The sequence below is a fragment of the Onychomys torridus genome, chromosome 12 (genome assembly GCF_903995425.1).
Source record: "Onychomys torridus chromosome 12, mOncTor1.1, whole genome shotgun sequence".
Lineage (NCBI taxonomy): Eukaryota > Metazoa > Chordata > Mammalia > Rodentia > Cricetidae > Onychomys > Onychomys torridus.
Window position 1 is genome coordinate 467,933 of NC_050454.1, and position 20,563 is coordinate 488,495.

A 20,563-nucleotide genomic window follows, 5' to 3' on the forward strand; every position below is an offset into this window, starting at 1 on the left:
TTTATTGTCTAATATCAGTCATTAAAATCATTAACTGTAATGTTATGAATTAAACATGTAAATAATTATACTAGCATGTAACAATAAACATACTACTTAATCTTAATTAGTAATGAATCACCAGAAAGGTATTACATGTGTGTGGCTACATTATGTTTCCAATACACAGCACTGCTCTATGACATTCTCCATGGAAATTGAAATATGAGTAAAGAGGAATTAATCAATGTTTAGGGGAACAGAATGTCCCAAAGACTCTTGTCATAGCACCCAGGACCTCCTTATTCCTCAGGCTGTAGATGATGGGGTTGAGCATAGGAGTGAGGATAGTGTAGAAGACAGCCAGAGTCTTATCTTCTGAGGGTGAACGGAGACTCCTAGGTCGAAGATAAGTGTAGACAAAAGGTGCATAGTAAAATGTCACCACAGTTAAGTGAGTTGAACACGTAGTAAAGGCCTTTTTCTTTCCCTCTTTGGAGCGCATATGGAAGACAGCAAAAAGGATACGTCCATAGGAAGCTGTGATGCCAAGGAAAGAAAATAGAAGAAACAGGCTTGTATTCACAAATACTATGTACTCATAAACCCAAGTGTCCATATAGGCCAGAGGCAACATGACAGGGACATCACAGAAGAAATGGTTAATGGTCCTAGAATGGCAGAAAGGAATGTGAAGAGCATAGACTGTATGGGCTAAAGAGTTGATTGAACCCAATATCCAGGATCCTATGATCATCTCCAGACACATCACTTTGCTCATGTGAATAGGATAATGAAGAGGGTGGCAGATGACCATGAAACAGTCATAGGCCATGGTGGCCAGGAGTAAGCCCTCAGAACCTGCCATGGTCAGAAAGAAAAAGGATTGTACTCCACAGCCCAAGAAAGAGATGTTTTTCTGGCCTGAGAAGAAGTTGAATGCCATCTTGGGAACAGTGGCAGAGACATCCATCAGGTCCATGAGAGAAAGCTGACTGAGGAGAAAGTACATGGGGGTGTGGAGTTTGGGATCCACAGGAATGAGTTTGATCATTACTGAGTTGCCAAGAAAGGCCACAGAGAATATGGAGATGATGAGCAGCAAAAGCAGTAGGCCTGTTTGGTTTTGTGGTAACAACCCTAACAAAATGAAATCATTTGAGCTCTGATTCCACTTCTCCATGAAAATGTATTGCTTTATCCTTCTTGAAAAAGAAACTCACAAGCAACATACACCTACCATAGGAAATAGAATGAGAGAATAAAGAGGAACTGGCTTGCCATGAATGCTTGCACTGAATTGTTCATCCTCCAACACTGTTCTTCTGCTGAACTTATTTTGAAATCTGAGCTGAATGTTTCTTCTGTCTTGCCTCTGGCCAAGTTCTCAGTTCAGAGATACCTGTATGGTCATTTTCAAATCAAGGGTGTGTAAGATAGCTCACACATTTCCTCCTAGATAACTCCATGCAAGACCATTACTCAAGATCATCAAGCCACCTTACAAAACTAAGAAAGCTTCTATCTTCTGCATCACTTGCTTCCTGACTCTGTTCCCATAACTGACCACAGTGCAGACAGATCCCAGAGACCTGCTCCCTGTGCTCTGCCTCTCACATTCTCTAATCAATCTTTGCCTTTCTTGAAAATGCCCTCCTCTCCCAATTCACTGTTCTGGAACTAACAGGTTTTTGTGTGTGCTCAGATCCACACTAATCATCAGATGCTATTTGTGTGTCCTCACATCCATAAGGGATGCTTTGTTTTGTGTAAATTTTATAGCTATCAACTGAATACACACTCACAATGAAACATTTTATACAATAAAACATAACAAATGTTACACTTTCCATAACATATGTTTTGTTATATTTTACAATTGTAAATGTTATACAAATATATTCAAATAGTACAAATGTTGGTGGTATGCATTGCTTTCTCCTCTTCCTCTAAAGTTCTGGTTTTTTTTAACTCCATTGGCAGGATCAAGAAGCCCTTAAAAAACCTGCTCATTGGAGAAGAAAGGTACAGGTTGCATTATTTACTCTGCTCATTGATATTTTAAAATTGTTATATTTTTCATTCATTTATTTATATGTTCTTGTATGAAAGATAGACTGCCAGGGAAGAGTCAATTTCCTTCCTCCTTCTGGAATAGCAAGCTCAGATCACCAAGTTGGAGGCAAGTGTGTTTACTTGCTGAGCCATCTCAGCAACCCAAATAACAAAGGAATGTGTTGCTCTTATTTGTTAATTTTTATGTCACATATATTTTACTTACACACTTTAGTCTTATTTCTGTGGAAAATAAAATAAAATTATTGGCCTATTCAGAATAGATTAATTAAAACAAGAATAAAATTAATAATTGTTACTGCATATATGTGTGTGCATATTTATACATTCCTAAATATGTAGATACAACATCTTAGTCTGTATAATGTTACAGGTATGTATATGTTTTCAAGAATGATCATTTGGCATTGCATAACATTGAGTTTGTAAGACAGCAAAAAGAGTACATGGTAGAGCCTAGATAGAGGAAATGAAAAAATGGATCTGATATGACTATATTATGCCAAAAAATTAAAAATATTATCTAAAAAGCAAAATTAATGAGTATTCTGCCAGGATAATATTTCCTACTTTTCTATTGGCAGTCCTCAGCATGGGCTTGCCTCAATAATGGTGTCTCCTACTGCTCGGTTCTATTTCACCTGATTTTCTCTACTCACTCTCAAGCACGCAAAATCCACAATTAAGATTTATTTTCTCTCCAACACACATTTTCTTTCCTTTTACCTGTCCTCAGTATAGGAGTTCGTGCTTTACATGTGTGTGCCCTTGAATCCAAGAGAGACATCAAAGACATTGCCTGGGTACTATGGTTGGATAATAAAGAAATACTGACAATGAGGAAAACATAGGCAGAGCAGGGCGGTGGTGGTGCACGCTTGTAATCCCAGCATTCAGGAGGCAGAGGCAGGTGGATCTCTGTGAGTTCAAGGTCAACCTGGTCTACAAAGCGAGTTCCAGGACAGCCTCCAAAGCTACAGAGAAACCCTGTCTCAAAAACAATTAAAAAAAAAAAAGAACATGGCAGCTGTGCAGGACCCCTTGGCAAGCATGAGACCAGAAGAATCCTGTACTTCCTTATTACCTTTCAAATATAAATGCTTATAAACTGACTGAAAAACACAAAGTATAAATAAAAACCACAATCACCAACTTTATTGTATACCTTCAAATATACCTTTCCTGTTCTTAGACACTTGAGTGCTCTGTTATTTACTCAAGCAAGATCAAGCACTTCGTAGTACAAATTAAGAAGGGTACTGCGAGAATAGGCCAATAAACTCAAGCCTATGACCCAATGCCACCCAATAAGTCCTCCTACAAGTAAAACATGGTACACAAAGGAAAAAAGACAGCTTGATTGGAGCCTGCCCCAAGCCACTAGGTGTAGGCTCTGCATAAGCAAGTCTTTGTGACATCCACTTCTATAAGTGATGATAAGGAACAGGCTTGGAAGGGAAAGTCAAAGAGGACAAAAACAATGAGAATATTGATTGTGAAGGGCAGGTGCCAGGGCAATTGTATAAGGAGAAAGGACTTGGATTCTGATCTGGATAAGATGCTAGAACAGGGAGAGTGATATGCTCTTAGATTTCTAGACCTCATACCAGATGCTCTTGTTCAGAAGTAAGTACCATGCAGAAAAGAATAGTTAGACGAAATATGTTATCTGGTGATTTGTTTGGATTTAAAAACAGAGCCACACAGTCTGGAGAGATAGCTTAGCAGTTAAGAGCACTGGTTACTCTTCCTAGAGGACCTGGGTTCAATTCCCAATACCCACATGGCAGCTCACAACTGTCTGTAACTCCAGTTCCAGGAAATCTGACACCTTCACACCAATACAAATAAAATAAAGTTAAATAAATTACTTAAAAAAAAAACCAGCCACACATCCTACAAAACCACTGATGCCTGGGTACATCAGAACAGTAGGATGCCTACCTGGACCATAGGCCCCATCTGATGATTCACTGATGTCTACTCCCTGACACAGCACTTAGAGCAGACTCTCAACCTATGTGCCTGTTGAAATTAAGGAAACATTATCCTTAGAGATAACAGATTACAATTGTTCATACTGACAACATTATTTTTTAAAAATCACTCTTCTGCATCATGACTTGTGAATAAAAAGGAACCTCTTAGCGGCACTTTTTCTTTTACATCCTTTATCACATGTTTAGCTGGTGAGGAAGGAACATTCCAGCCATCCCATGAGGAGCGGGTTCCCAGTATCCAGTTTTGGCCACAGTCTGCACTAAACTCACATTTCAAATGTTTGATTTCTTAAAAGGAATGCACAAGTGTGTGCTCTCAGATCACTTCTCAATGGATCATAAACACACTTTGAGGACAGTTACAGCAGTAATTATTTTGTTTCCAATATTTAGAATCCCCATTTTGGTAGGAAATATTACAGAACAGCTATTTTCAGGAGGCCAGATACCTAGAACTTAAGGTTTAAGATCCAAGATATTGAATCAGAGCTAAAAATCTGTATGTACATTGGTGACAAGATAATTTCAATATTAAGTGTGGCCTTTATTTATGCAGAGTCACAGAATGGATTTTATTATTTATTTCATTGTAACTTTAAATATCCTCCAGGGGCTGCAAAGCAAATATAATGTTATTGTGCCCCTTGAACATTCCAAAAGATATGAAACTCATAGAGCTACTTAAAGCTGTCATGAAGACTTCTATTATACAGGAATGCTACAAGTTCAGGATGCTTGATTAATTTTGCCAAAGTTACAGGTTTGTAAACACAGCAGAGACACATTGCAAGAAATCTACAGAGCACAAGACCAGGCAGGTAATTGAACATTAGTGTCTCTGCTTAGTCTTAAAAACTCCGTGTGAGTCTGGAGAACATGAACCTCAATGAGCTGACTGCATTCAACATGTGTTAAGTCCTCCAGAAGTGCCCATTTCTTTCCTCTGTTCCACATCTTAGCTTTTGAGAAATCTCAACACCAGAAAAATGTACAACCTTTAAAAACAGCACTTTGTAAAATTCAAGTACGTTTACATTGATTATTTTGTATTTAAACTAATATGAAAATTATACCTCTAGAATTTCCCCAAGTTATTTTAACCCAAACCAACTATGCTCAATAATGTCTTCTGGACTCAGCTTATACATGGATCTTATACTTGTGTTTGTATTGGTGAAAAAAGGTACCTTTACAGTACAGCCATTCCCTGTAGACAGTCCGTGGGTCTTGAGAAGTCTTCAGCTTCCCCTCTTTGTTCAAATCCCCTGCCAGGTAAACACAAAACCATCACCCTATGCAGCAGCCCCAGTTGAAGGCTGAAAATCTGCTTCTTACCCAAGAGCCCTTCTTCCACTAAAATACTAGGAAAGAAATTTTTAAGCATTACCTACTATCATCTTATTCACAATGAAACCAAGAGAACATCATTAAGCCCTCCTGAAATATGTACAAGCTCATTGCCCAGGTAAAACATCATTTCTTGCTAATTATTTTAAATGAAACACAAGAGACATTTTAGATTTATTACTCAGAGACTATATTGGTGAAAGACAGAATGGCAAATGCTGTATTTTATATACACAGCCTTGGATCACCAAGTCTTAGATGTTCCTCCTTTTCCTCTAATTGATCCCTCATGTCTAAATCTACAGAGACAAAGCCTTGGCCATTTCTCCTGACTTGGCTGCTCTGGGGGTAGATCAGTTCTGAACTTAGAGAAACAAATGCATGGTCATTGTCACTCTTGCAATGGCAGGCTGTCTGAAGATAGACTAAGGAGGGTGACTGTATTATTTCAGAATGTGACTTGAGAGATGTAAAGGGTACTGGGCTATACTATATTATTATAATCCCCATTTTAAGTGTTGGGCCCCAAAGGGGTACAAATTGATATACAAATTGATTGAGACAGAAATTCTACTTTAGTAGTGGGTTGATGCAGAGGTCTTGTTATAAAGTGGATCTTCAGGCTCAGGGTCATCCAGGTTGACAGATCTACCACTGATTAGAAAAACAAGTAGATCAAACTTCAAAACAAACAAAAGATTGTGACCTAATCTTTAAATTTTCTACAATTTAAGGGATGTTCCAGAAACTAGCTGGGGAGATGTATACTATTTGCATGTAGAGTTTCTGTGCAGAAGCAGGAATGAGGAGACATAGTCTTTCTAACCTACTCAATCCACAATAAGTAGATTAATGAACATTTAGAACATTTAAGATATTTACCTGTGCCCTGGGTCTCATTATAGAAATAGATGAGAGTTTGTTATTTTTTAAACTTTTTATTTATTCTTTGTGTCTTTCATATCATGCATCTCAACCCCATTCATTTCCTTTCCCTTTGTATCCACCCTCTGTCCTTGCAACCTCCCTCCCCAAATAAAATAAAATAAAATTTTAAAGAAAAAAAGATAAATTTCATCATGGAAGCTGTAGTGAGACATAGTGAGTCATGTGGTAAACACTTTTATCCATATCTTTACATGCAAGTGTTCATTGCAAAGAGTTATTGGTCTGGTTCAAGGCCTATGATTTCTGCTACACTATTGATGCTGGGTCCTCACTGGGACTCCTCTTGGTTATCCTGTTGTTGCCCTGTTTCATGAAAATCCTGTAGCTTTGGATCTGCAGAACCAACCCCTTCATATGCTCAAGCAGATCATAGATGAGGTGGATATTGGAGTGAGCCAACTCATGGCCCTGTTTCTGGGCCTGGGTGGTTGCAGAGTTGGTCAGCACACCAGCTCTCCCCTATCCTCACTAACAGGGTGAGTTCTCCAACACTGCCTCCATGAAGTTCACCCTATACAACACAAGAGCAATGGACAGGCCCAGTTCTCCTGCTTTCATGTCCTTGTGGCCAGTTCACCCACACCAGCACCACCAGGGTCAGCTCTACTGTGTTGACCAGGTGAGGTACAGTGGCAACTAGTCTGAGTGTTGCAGTTGGTAAGGGGCATGGATAGCTCTTCCACTATCATGACCTCCCTGACACAGGTGTTGAGGGACTGGAAGGGGGCCATCTCTTCCTCAACCATGCCACTTTATGGCAGATGAAGGGCAGGGACAGATATCCCTCATTCACATTCTATTGGCAGGTTCACCTTTGTGCCCTGCCACAGGATCAGCTCTACTGTGCTGCACAGGGAAGGTGCAGGGCCCACTTGCCCAAGTGTTGTAGCTGTTAAGGGAGAGAGTTGCTCTCTCACATGCCACAGGTGGTGAAGAGCCACCACATGGCAGGTGAGGGGTTAGGACCAGCTCTCTCACTCTCAAGCCCTCAGGGCCAGCTTGCCTGCACCCTTGAGAACAGAATCCGCTCTATTTTGCTACCCAGTCAAGGTGCAGGACCAGCTTTCCCAAGTGCTACAGCCAGTGAGGGGCAAGGCCAGTTCTCCCCAGTGTTATAGCATGTGAGGGGATAGGCCAACTCTGTACAGCCCCATCTTCTCAACCTTCTGTGGTAACAAGAGCACAGGTAACAAAGACCATGGCTGGAGTTGGACCACAGACCCAGACATGGGTCTTGGCAGCAGCCCTGGCACAGATATCACTATGATCCTGGATGGCAAGCAAGTTATCCACCTCAGCCTGCTCCTCACCACCTTCACCTCTTCAGATTTGTCTCTCTCCACAGTACATGAACCATTCTGTCTCTGTCTCCCATACTCCACAATGTATTTGCTTACTATAATAGTGTCTGACCTCTAGGCCATACAAAAATACCTTCTGAGTCCAATCAGTTTGCATGTGCATAATTTCAGAACTGACTACCTGGTATTGAATAATGAATTGGCTGGCTCCTCCATGTAAGACTACTGTTCCTGTTTTCTGCATGCCTTAGCTGCCTACAATTCTTTGTCTAGGGATGGAAGTCCATGGGTATTCTCCCTTTCATGTTAGCATGTCCACTGGTGATGTCCCTGTTCAGATCTTGTTTAGGCAGCCATATTGCTGAGGTGTCATAGCTGAAGCTTCTCTGTCACTTCTAGGATACATAATTTCACAGATTTCCTGGTACTCTGCCACTTACAGTCATTCTACCCTCTCTTCTGTTCTGCCCTCATCTCATGCTCAGGAGTTCTGTTGCAGATGTACCCACTGGGGCTGGGCACACCACTATCAGGTGATCTCTGCATTTGGACCACTCGTGGGTTTTTTTAAGGGTTTCTGCTGCATAGAAAAACTCCCTTGGGGGGTGTTGGGAACAAGACTTAAATCTGGGTATAAAGACAAGTTTTATAATGCAGTTAGAAATGATACTGGTTTATTAAAGTAGCTGTAGTAGGTTCTCCCCTAAGATCCATAACTTCATGATCACTAGCTTCAGGAATTTGGGTAGGTTTCCAGAACCAGGCATGATTTCCTTCCTGTTGAAGTTGTCTCAAGTCCAATTAGACAGTTCTTGGTTTCCACAAAGATGATTGCCACTACCACACATTTAGGGATTTTTTGCCATCTTGGACTTTGTTGTGGTTAATATGCTTCACAGCAAGGGAGGACTACTGGCTGCTTCCCATTCGTAAGTGCTTGCACAGAAACTTCTGATTCCTTGGAAACTAGTCCTCAGAGAGGAGGCTTTCAGGTCAGGTACAACTGTAGTTAGTGTTTTCCTGCCTGGCCCACAGTTAGGACAAATGTCTCTTACCTGCAAGTCCCACAGTCGCTCAGACCCAACCAAGAAAGCACACAGAGACTTATATTGTTTACAAACTATATGGCCATGGCAGGCTTTTTGTTATGTACTTCTATCTTAAATTAACCCATTTCTGTTAGTCTATGTTTTGCCACATGGCTTGTGGCTTACTGTTGTCTTTACATGTTGCTTCTCATGGCAGTGGTTGGCAGTGTCTCCTCCCAGCCTTCCTGTTCCCAGCCTTCTCCTCTTCCTTGTCCTGCCTACCCTATCGTTCTTGCCTGGCTACTGGCCAATCAGCACTTTATTTATTTTAACCAATCAGAGCAACACATTTGACATACAGAACATCCCAGAGCATACAACTCAAATTCTGGGAGTCCAGTGTCTTAAGTGCATGGTGTATTCAGAAATAATATCATATCTTTTATATTTGAAAGGCCACAAACAGCAATAGCAATAGCCTGTATTATGTAGGAAATTTCTGGCATTCCTGTGATCAACAACTCACAAGAGGATTTCTCATGTCTGATACTATGATTTTTATTAAATGGTCTGTGACTCTTTGGAGGGGTATTTTCAGCCCAAGTGACCTAACTTCATTTAAACTTTGTGTTTATATGGAATTACATATAATTCTATGTATTATCTGAAGTTTTGGATAAATGGAAAATAATATGATTCCTTATAAATTTTTCAAATATCTTTAATGTTATTTTTCCCTCTTCCCTCCTTTACTTTCTGTATTGACTTCCTCTTCTCCCCAGTTAAAGACTCTCTCAAATTTTCCCTATTTTCCTCTTCACTGCACTGGCATCATCCCCTCTGTAGCACTTTTCCACATGGGACCTTTTTACTTTCCGTTCCTTAATTATATGGTTACTTCAGATTATATATTCACATCTGAAGATGCAGAGCTAGACATGATGAATGACAGAAAACGTGATATGTTTCTTCTAGGTCTGGGTTGCCTCATTCAATATAATCTTTTCTATTTCATTCATTTACTTACAAATTTCATGATTTAAATTTTCTTTATACCCATATACTATTCTACAGTATATATGTAACAAATTCTTATTGTCCATTCATCAGTAAAAGGATATTTAAGTTGTTTCAATTCCCTAGCTATTTGTGACTAGAGTTCATTGTGCAATGAACATGGATGAGCAAGTAACTGTGGAATATCTTTGGCAGATGCCAAGGAGTAGTAAAGTGGGTCAAATGATAGATTTTTGTTTGGAGAATTTTCCACACTGATTTCCTTAATGGCTAAAACAGTTTGGAATTCCACAAACAATGGATAAGGTGTCTCCTTTCCACACATTCTCCCCAGAATTTTATGTTTTGTTGATCATTGCAATTCTGAATGGCATAAGATGAAATATCAGTGGGTTGTGTCTCTGTGTGTGTGACTGTGTGTGTGTGTGTGTGTGTGTGTGTGTGTGTGTGTGTGTGCGCACGCGCGCGCCAGTTATTGCTTATTTTAGGGGGGTTGTTAATATGTTTTACTCGTATTACCCTAATTGGTTGGATGATGAGAACTTCTGAATGTATCTTTTTTTAGAAAATTTTATGTTGACCTTTGGAAATTCTCTTTTCATATTCATAGTCCATGTTTTAATTGGTCATTTCTTTTTCTGACTCCTTCTTTTCTTTTCTCTTCCTTTGTCTTTTTAGTTCTTTATATAGTTCTTTAGATATATAACAGGAAACAATCCCCTCCCCTCTGTGGGCATTCTCTTCATTTGGTTATTTCCTTGACTATGCAAAAGATTATTAGATTTATAAGGTCCCACTTGTCAGTTGATGGTCTGAATTTTTGGGCAAATGAGGTCCTATTCAGGAATTCCTTTCCTATGCACATATATATTGTAGGGTACTGCCTATGTTTTCTTCTGCCAGTTTTAATGTTTCAGGTTTCACAATGAGACCTTTGATCCATTTAGAGTTATTTTATGTTCAATGTGATAGATAAGTGTCTAATACATTCTTCTGCACATAGACATGCAGTTTTCCCAGGACCATTTGTGGAAATTTTAGTCTTTTCTACAGTGCATATTTTTGGAATATTCATCACATATCTGTGTTGTTCATGATTTCAATGGATAACATCAAGATTTTTAGTTGATTGAAGAGTTTTTCTGTGGGACTGACATGCACAGCCTTCTCTGTGTCAGGTACATTTGTTCTAGTCTTACTCTATGACTTTCATCATGAACACATGTTGAAGTTTGTCAAAGATGCTTTCTACATGTACTGAAATGATTCTGTGATTTTTGCTTTTAGGTTTAATTATGTGATTTATTACATTCATTAATTTGGGAATGTTGCTGCATTCCCACATTTTCCAAAATAAAGAAAAGGCCTAGGCACAAGTAGCCAAAAGAAAAAAAATATATATATATATATCACTCAAATTATCAGAATTAGTACTGTACCAGGAAGCATCACAAAATATACCCAGCAATCCAATATATTGTAAGAAAACATTTGAATAAGCTATAGCCTGTTAAGCTAAAAATACATAAAAGAAATAGATAATTTTCTAGGTGCATGCAATGTACCAAAAGTTAAACTAGGAATCCACCAAATTTTAAACAGACCCTTAACAAATGAGGAAATTCAAATATCAACAAAATCCTCTCAACAAAAAAGTAATCATCATCATCATCATCATCATCATCATCATCATCATAACTGGTCCAGGACCAGAAGGATGAACAGAAATTCCTACCAGAATTTCATTGAAGATCTCACTCACTTTAAAATTATTCAAAAAAAAGTAGAAAGAAGAAACATTTCTAAACATCTTCTACAGTGCTAGTACTACTCTACTACCAAAAGAAAGTAAAGATACAAAAAAAAACTGGCGACCCACCCCTGGGCACCAGCCATCCTGGGAAGACGTGCCAAACTTGACCCCAGTTTCTGGCCATTCAGTGGCCCTGCAGGAAGACTCCCCTTTTTCAAGACTGCAGGCAGACCCTGCAATCCCCACACCCTGCCCCCACACCCATCGGCAAGAGACCCCAGACACTTCCTGAGAATTAGAAACCAGCCCCCAGCTACCATCCTGCCCGAGAACTCCCATCTGGACCAGAGGTGAGTGCCTGGGGTCATAGCGAGAGAGGCCCCGCCTCTAGGACCCACCAATGGGCACCAGCCCTCCTGGGAAGACCTGTCCAACTTGGCCTGAGTTTCTGGCCATTCACCAGGCCATGCAGGAAGGTTCCCCTTTTCCATGACTGCAGGCAGACACTGCAATCCCCACAACCTGCCCCCACATCCATCTGCCTGAGACCCCAGACACTTCCTGAGACTCAGATACCAACCCCCAGCTCCCAGCCAGCCAGCACTCCCATTTGGACCAGAGCTCCCATCCAGCCCAGAGCTTCCATCTGGACCAGAGAGAGGCTCCCTAAATCTGTCAGCTCTGTCTGCACCAAGTGCGCTGATAAGACCAAGAACAAATCCTCAAGGAAATGGGAAGATGCCAAGGCAGAAGTACATACAACAAAATAAAGAGCAATACAGCATCACCAGAACCTAGCCCTTCTCCAACAGCTAGACCTGAACATCATGGAATGGAAGAAGACAAAGAAAACAACCTTATAAATAACATCATGAAGAGGATATAGCCTTATATAAAAGAAAAAAAAATGAAGTGGAGGAACAAACAAACAAAAAATGGGAAGAATGCTATAAAAAACTAGAGGAAATGACAAATAAAGCAGAAGAAAACAATAAGTCCCTGAAAGAAAATCATGAAAAAGTAATGAAAGAGATGAGGGAAGCAGTCTAAGACCTGGAAAGGGAAATAGAAAAAATGAAGAAGACACAAGTAGAGGGAATGCTGGAAATACAAAATCTGAGTAAACAAACAGGAACTTCAGAGGCAAGTATAACCAACAGAATGCAAGAGATGAAAGAGAGGATCTCTGATGTTGAAGATACAGTAGAAGAAATTGATTCATCAGTCAAAGAAAACACTAAAGCCAACAAAGTCATGACCCAAATGTCCAAGAAATTTGGGACACCATAAAAGACCAAACCTATGAATAATAGGGGTAGAGGAAGGAGAAGAATACCAACTCAAGGGCACAGAAAATATATTTAACAAGATCATAGAAGAAAACTTTCCTAACGTAAAGAAGGAAATGCCTATGAAAATATAAGAAGCCTATAGAACAGCAAACAGACTAGAACCCCAAAATAAGTCCCCTTGCCACATAATAATTAAACAACTAAACATATACAATAAAAAAAAGAATATTAAGAGAAGCAAAGGAAAAAGGCCAAGTGACTTATAAAGGCAAACCCATCAGAATAACATCCAATTTCTCAATGGAGACTCTGAAATCCAGAAGGACCTGGACAGATGTAATGCAGACACTAAGAGACCATGGATGCCAGCCTAGACTAATATACACAGCAAAACTTTCAATCATCATAGATGGAGTGAACAAGACCTTCCACAACAAAGCCAGATTTAAAGAATATTTATCCACAAACCCAGCCCAACAGAAAGCACTAGATGGAAAATTCTAACCTAAGGAAGGCAGATACACCCATGAAAACACAGGCAATAGATAACACCACAGCAGTAAACCCCAAAGAAGACAAGTTCACACACACACACTACCACCAAAAAATAAAAATAATAACAGGAACGAACAATCACTGGTTATTAATATCCCTTAATATCAATGGACTTAATTCACCTATAAAAAGACACTGACTAACAGAATGGATATGAAAGCAGGACCCATCTTTCTGCTACATACAAGAAACACACCTCAAATTCAAAGATAGACACAACCTAAGAATAAAAGGCTGGGAAAGATTTTCCAATCAAATGGTTTTAAGAAGCAAGGTGGTGTAGCCATCCTAATATCCATAAAAATAGACTTCAAACTAAAATCAATCAAAAGAGATGATGAAGGACATTACATACTCATCACAGGAAAGATCCAGCAAGATGAAGTCTCAATTCTGAACATTTATGCCCCAAACACAAGGGCAGCACCCACAAATGTAAAAGAAACATTACTAAAGCTTAAATCACATATAAAACCCCACACATTAATAGTGGGAGATTTCAACACCCCACTTTCACCTATGGACAGATCGGTCAAATTGAAACTTAATAGCAATAAATGTCCCCATAAATAAGGTGGAGAAATCACACAGTAGTGACTTAACAGCACACCTGAAAGCTCTAGAACAAGAAGCAAAGTCTTTGAAGAAGAATAGACACCAGGAAATTATCAAATTGAGAGCTGAAATCAATAAAATGGAAACAAAGAGAACAACACAAAAAATCAATGAAACAAAGAGTTGGTTCTTTGAGAAAATCAACAAGATAGGCAAGCCCTTATCCAAACTAACCAAAAGAGAGAGAGAGAGCATCCAAATTAACAAAATCAGAAATGAAAAGGGGGACATAACAACAGACAATGAGGAAATCCAGAGAAGCATCAGGTCATAGTTCAAAAACTTCTACTCCACAAAACTGGAAAATCCAAAAGATATGGATAATTTTCTGGAAAGGTACCACATACCTAACTTAAATCAAGACCAGATAAACCATTTAAATAGTCCAATAACCCCTAAGGAAATAGAATCAGTCATTAAAAGTCTCCCAATCAAAAAAGGCCCAGGACCTGATGGTTTCAGCACAGAATTCTACCAGATGTACAAAGAAGACTTAATACCAACAATCATTAAATTGTTCCACATAATAGAAGCAGAAGGAATACTACCAAATCCTTCTATAAGGCTACACTTACTCTGATTCCTAAACCAAAAAAGAGAACTACAGACCGATCTCCCTCATGAATATTAATACAAAAATACTCAATAAAATACTGGCAAACAGACTCCAAGAACATATCAAAACAATTATCCACCATGATCAAGTAGGCTTCATCCCAGGGATGCAAGGGTAGTTCAACATATGAAAGTCTGTCAATATAATACACCATATAAACAAACTCAAAGAAAAAAGCCACATGATCATCTCACTAGATGCAGAAAAGGCATTTGACAAAATCCAACACCCCTTCATGATAAAGGTCTTGGAGCAATCAGGAAATATACCTAAACATAATAAAGGCAATCTACAGCAAGCCAACAGCCAACATAAATTAAATGGAGAGAAACTCAAAGCAATACCACTAAAATCAGGAACAAGGTAAGGCTCTTCTCCCCATACTTATTCAATATAGTACTTGAAGTTCTAGCCAGAGCTATAAGACAACATAAGGAAATTAAAGGGATACAAATTGGAAAGGAAGAAGTCAAGCTTTACCTATTTGCAGATGACATGATAGTATACATGAGTGACCCCAAAAATTCAACCAAGGAACTAATACAGCTTATAAACACTTTCAGCAACATAGCAGGATACAAGATCAACTCAAAAAAAAACAGTAGCGCTCCTATATACAATAGACAAACAGGCTGAGAAGGAAATCAGAGATAGACCACCCTTTACAAATAAGCCACAAATGATAGAAAATACATTGGGGTTACTCTAACTAAGCATGTGAAGGACCTGTATGACAAGAACTTTAAGTCCCTAAAAAAAGAAATTGAAGAAGATGTCAGAAAATGGAAAGATCTCCCATGCACATGGATAGGCAGGATTAACATAGTAAAAATGGTGATCTTACCAAAAGCTATCTACAGATTCAATGCAATCCCCATCAAATTACCAACACAATTCTTCACAGATCTGGAAAGAATAATACTCAATTTCATATGGAAAAAAAAATCCAGGATAGCCAAAAGAATCCTGTACAATAAAACAACCTCTGGAGGCATCAGGATCCCCAACCTCAAGCTCTACTATAGAGCTACTGTAGGGAGCTGCCATTCTAAGATGGCGCCGACTTCCTGACAGCTTTGCTGTAAACAGCTCCATATTTGGCTATGCTTACTGGGCTGCGCGCCTCAAGGCTTGCGCATGCGTGTATATGGTAATTTGGCCTTATGTCCTCAGCCTATCCCATGGCTCCCCGTGCTTGCATTCTGGTGGGATCCAATCACAGATTGACCCGTTCGCTTGGTTCCCTATATAAGCAGATGCCTTTTGGTTCTTGGGGCCCCCTCACCTCCCGCTCTCCCTTAACCAAGAGGCGCTCCAATAAAGTGTGATCTGAGAAGAATCCTCGAATGGTGGTCGTTCTTCCTCGCTGGTCGAGGAGCTCGCCGCAAGCTACCATAATAAAAACAGCTTGGTAATGGCATAAAAACCAACATGAGGACCAATGGAATCGAACTGAAGTCCTTGACATTAACCCGCACACCTATGAACATATAATTTTTGACAAAGAAGCCAAAAATGTACAATGAAAAAAGAATGCATCTTCAACAAATGGTGCTGGCATAACTGGATGTCAATGTTTAGAAGGCTGCAAATAGATCCATATCTGTCACTGTGCACAAAACTTAAGTCCAAGTGGATCAAAGGCCTCAACATAAATCCAGTTACTCTGAACCTGATAGAAGAGAAAGTAGGAAGTACTCTTGAATGCATTGGGACAGGAGATCACTTTGTAAATATAACACCAGTAGCACAGACACTGAGTTAAACAATCAATCAATGGGACCTGTTGAAACTGAGAAGCTTTTGTAGAGCAAAGGACATGGTCAACAAGACAAAGCAACAGCCTACAGAATGGGAAAAGGTTTTCACCAACCCATTGGACAGAGGGCTGATATCCAGAATATATAAAGAACTCAAGAAATTAGACAACAAAATGCCCAGCAGTCCAATTAAGAAATGGGCTATAGAACTAAACAGAGAATACTCAACAGAAGAAGTTCAAATGGCTGAAAGACATTTAAGGAATTGGACAACATCCCTAATTATCTGGGAAATACAAATCAAAATGACTCTGAGATACCACCTTACACCCATCAGAATGGCTAAGATCAAAAACACAGAAGACAGCTTATGCTGGAGAGGATGTGGAGCAAGGGGAATTCTCCTCCACTGCTGGTGGGAATGCAAGCTTGTGCAGCCACTTTGGAAATCAATATGGCGCTTCCTTAGAAAATTAGGAATCCATCTTCCCCAAGACCCAGCTGTAGCACTCTTGGGCATATACCCAAGGAATGCTCAATCATACCACAAGGACATTTGCTCAGCTATGTTCATATCAGCATTGTTTGTAATAGCCAGAACCTGGAAGCAACCTAGATGCCCTTCAACTGAAGAATGGATAAAGAAAATAAGGTACATATACACAATGGAGTACTACTCAGCAGAGAAAAACAATGACATCATGAGGATTGCAGGCAAATGGATGGATCTATAAAAAAAATCATCCTGAGTGAGGTAACCCAGACTCAGAAGGACAAACATGGTGTGTACTCACTCATAGGAGGATACTAGATGTAAAACAAAGATTACTAGACTGCTACACCAGTCCAGGGAGGCTACCTAGAAAACAGGATCCTAGGAAAGACCCAAGGATCACCCAATGACAGAGAAATGGATGAGATCTACATGAACAACCTGGACAACAGTAGGAGTAATGAAGGGCAAGGTTTGAGGGAAAGAAAGCTTAGGGGATCAGGAGATCCCAGCTGGATCAAGAACAGAAATGGAGAACAAGGAATAACAGACCATGATAAATGAAGACCACATGAGAACAGGAATAGGCAGAGTGCTCGAGAGGTCCCCAGAAATCCACAATGATACATCCTCTGTAGACTGCTGGCAATGGTTGAGAGAAAGCCTGATCTGACCTAGTCTGATGATCAGATGGCCAAACACCCTAACATTCATGCTGCAATTCTCATCCAATAACTGATGGAAGTGGATGCAGAGATCCTCAGCCAGGCCCCAAGTGGAGCTCTAGGATCCTATTGGTGAGAAAAGTGGAGAGATTTTAAGAGTGTGAATTGTTGAGACCAAGATTGGAAAAAGCGCAGGGACAAATAGCCAAAGGAATGGAAACACATGAATTTTGAACCAAAAGCTGTGGAGCCCCCAGCTGGATCAGGCCCTCTGGATAAGTGAGACAATTGAATAGCTTGAACTGTTTGGGAGGCACCCAGGCAGTGGGACCCAGACCTATCCTTAGTGCATGAGCTGGCTGTTTGGAACCTTGGGCTTACTCAGGGACACATGCTCAGCCTGGAAGGAGGGTACTGGACCTGCTTGTACTGAATCTATCTGGTTGAGCTGAATTCCCAGGGTAGTCTTTGCCCTGGAAGAGATGGGAATGGGAGGGAGGGGATAGGGGGATTGTGGGAGCGGGAGGGGGGAGACAGGGGAACCTATGGCTGATATGTAAAATTAAAACACAAATATCTGTACGCAAAAAATTAAAATAAATATATTTTTAAAATGACTAAAAAAACTGGCCAATAGCCTGGTAAATATGCATTTTAAAATATTCAATAAAATATGTACAACCTGTATTTGAACATATATCAAAAAGATTATCCACAATGAACAAAACAAGTTTTAATTAAGTAAAAATGTAGATAAATAGCACATACTCTTGACCATCATTTCATTTCTTTATGGAAACAAGAAAATTTCTTAACCTATAAAGTCCCTCTAGAATGGTCTTATACAAACATTAAGATAAGATGGTCAGAATATGTCTCTAGCCCACCCCCCAGGAGACCCCAAAGGCGCCACACCGCGGACTTTCTTCAAGTCTTCGATTTAAAAAAAAAAAAAATGGCCTCTAATAAAACTACATTGCAAAAAATGGGAAAGAAACAGAATGGAAAGAGTAAAAAAGTTGAAGATGCAGAGCCTTAGAGTTTGTGGTAGAGAAAGTACTGGAGCGGCAAGTAGTGAACGAGAAGGTGGAGTACTTCCTCAAGTGGAAAGGGTTCACAGATGCTGATAATACTTGGGAACCAGAAGAACACTTAGATTGTCCAGAATTCATTGAAGCATTTCTAAATTCTCAAAAAGCTGGTAAGGGAAAAGATGGTACAAAAAGGAAATCTTTATCTGACAGGGAATGTGATGATAGCAAGTCGAAGAAGAGAGGAGCTGCTGCTTATAAAGCCAGGGGCTTAGCCAGGGGTCTTGATCCTGAACGAAGACTCTGCCACCAACAGCAGTGGAGAATTAATGTTTCTCATGAAATGGAAGGACTCGGATGAGGCCGACTTGGTGCTGGCAAAGCAGGCCAACATGAAGTGTCCTCAGATTGTCATCGCCTTTTATGAGGAGAGGCTGACTTTGCATTCTTGTCCAGAAGATGAGGCGTAATAATTGTTTGCATTTATATATATATATATATATATAAAAATCTGGATCTTTGGTTTGGGATTACTAGTGTGGGAAAAATAGCATTCTAATGGAAATCGAGTTTGATATGCTGGTTTTGAAGTATTGACAGTAGTTGGGATATTTTTGGTTTTTGTTCTGCATCAAAAGGCACTGATTCCTTTGAGCAAATAAAAGCTTTCTGTAGTTGCTTCTTTAACAATAGAATATTTGATACCATGTTGTATTTCCTCGGTTTTGAAGAACAGCTTTTCTTAAACGCTGAGGAGATTTTACAGTCATTACTCAATCAGAACTTGTTTTTAACTGGGACACAGAAGGACCATTCTGGGTTTTTTGTTTGTATGCGTGTGTATGCATAAAACATTTGTGTAACTGTTTTTCATTTTGTCTTGTTTTTTAATGCTTAAAAACTGTAGATGAAAACATATGTTGATGAGATTCCATCATTGTGAACATTTTCCTAAAAACCATAACCTTTTAGATTAAGTAGATGATTCTGTAATTTATTAGTTTTAAAGCAACCACATCAGAATTTATGTATTACCACATAAATACAGTAGTTTATTTACAAAAGTTTGTCCTTACAAACTCCCCCTTCAGAAAATGGAATTAGACAAAGTAGTAGTATGATTTAATAACAAGACTTAAGCTGGGTGTGGTGGTGCATGCCTTTAATCCCAGCATGAAGGCAGATGGACCTCTGATTTAGACTAGCTAGATCAGCCAGGGCTACACAAAAGAGTCCCTGTTTCTAAAAACCAAACAAAAAGACTTAAATGGGCATGTAAACGTTCCTCTAGTGAACCGTTCCTTTATAGAAAGTTGAAATCTTCTAAAAGGTTATGATTTGTGGAATATCTGTTTGCTATGGAAATGGGATCATGGTTAGAGATGATTTTGGCAATTCTGACCCTCTGACATAAATGAACAAAATTTGGTAATATAAATTGCATGCTTTTTCTGTGCCCTGACTCATTCCTTACTGGTAGGATCAGTCTTTTCAGTTTTTGGGTTCTGGTTCAATGAGCCAGAAAAGTAACTTTGTAGTATCAGAATGTCATCCAACTGTGTATTTACTTCTTTGTAAATAATGGTGAACAGTGGTCAATAAATAGTTTTATATTCCTTAAAAAAAAGAATATGTGCTCTATATAATAAATGTTTCAGATGAAGATAATTATACTTATTCATGAGGTACAGTGTGATATTTCATACATGTGAACATTGTATATGGATGGAAACAGGGTAATTGGTCAATTTATACCTGAAACTTTTTCCTTCTTTGCTTTTTACAACCATTTACCTAGGGTGAGAATGGTTCTACTGTGTTATGGTAAAATTTAATGTTTTTAAAACATTTCAAGACTGTGAGATTGCTTTATTTTCCTATACAGTAGACACGGTCTCAGTGTGAGTACTGGTCACCTGTATGAGCAAGGTCCGAACTGAAATGTGTTGTAAATATTCAATATACACAGGCTTTTAATAATGAAAAGAATTAAGGCAAAATTCTTGAGGAAAGCAATTAATTCAGGTTAATTTTAATCATATCCATATTACAGTACATTCATAAAGTATATCTCAGGTTGTATTCGT

General features: G+C 39.2%; 1 protein-coding gene and 1 pseudogene across 1 annotated transcript; one reads left to right on the top strand and one right to left on the bottom strand.

Annotated features, from left to right (window-relative positions):
* Positions 1–223: 223 nt before the first annotated feature.
* On the bottom strand, positions 224–1,162 carry LOC118594221 (olfactory receptor 2L13-like). Its single transcript, XM_036204054.1, has one exon. The coding sequence runs from the start codon at positions 1,160–1,162 to the stop codon at positions 224–226; it is 939 nt and encodes a 312-aa protein (XP_036059947.1).
* A 17,238-nt stretch (positions 1,163–18,400) lies between these two features.
* On the top strand, positions 18,401–18,946 carry LOC118594335 (annotated as a pseudogene).
* Positions 18,947–20,563: the final 1,617 nt, after the last annotated feature.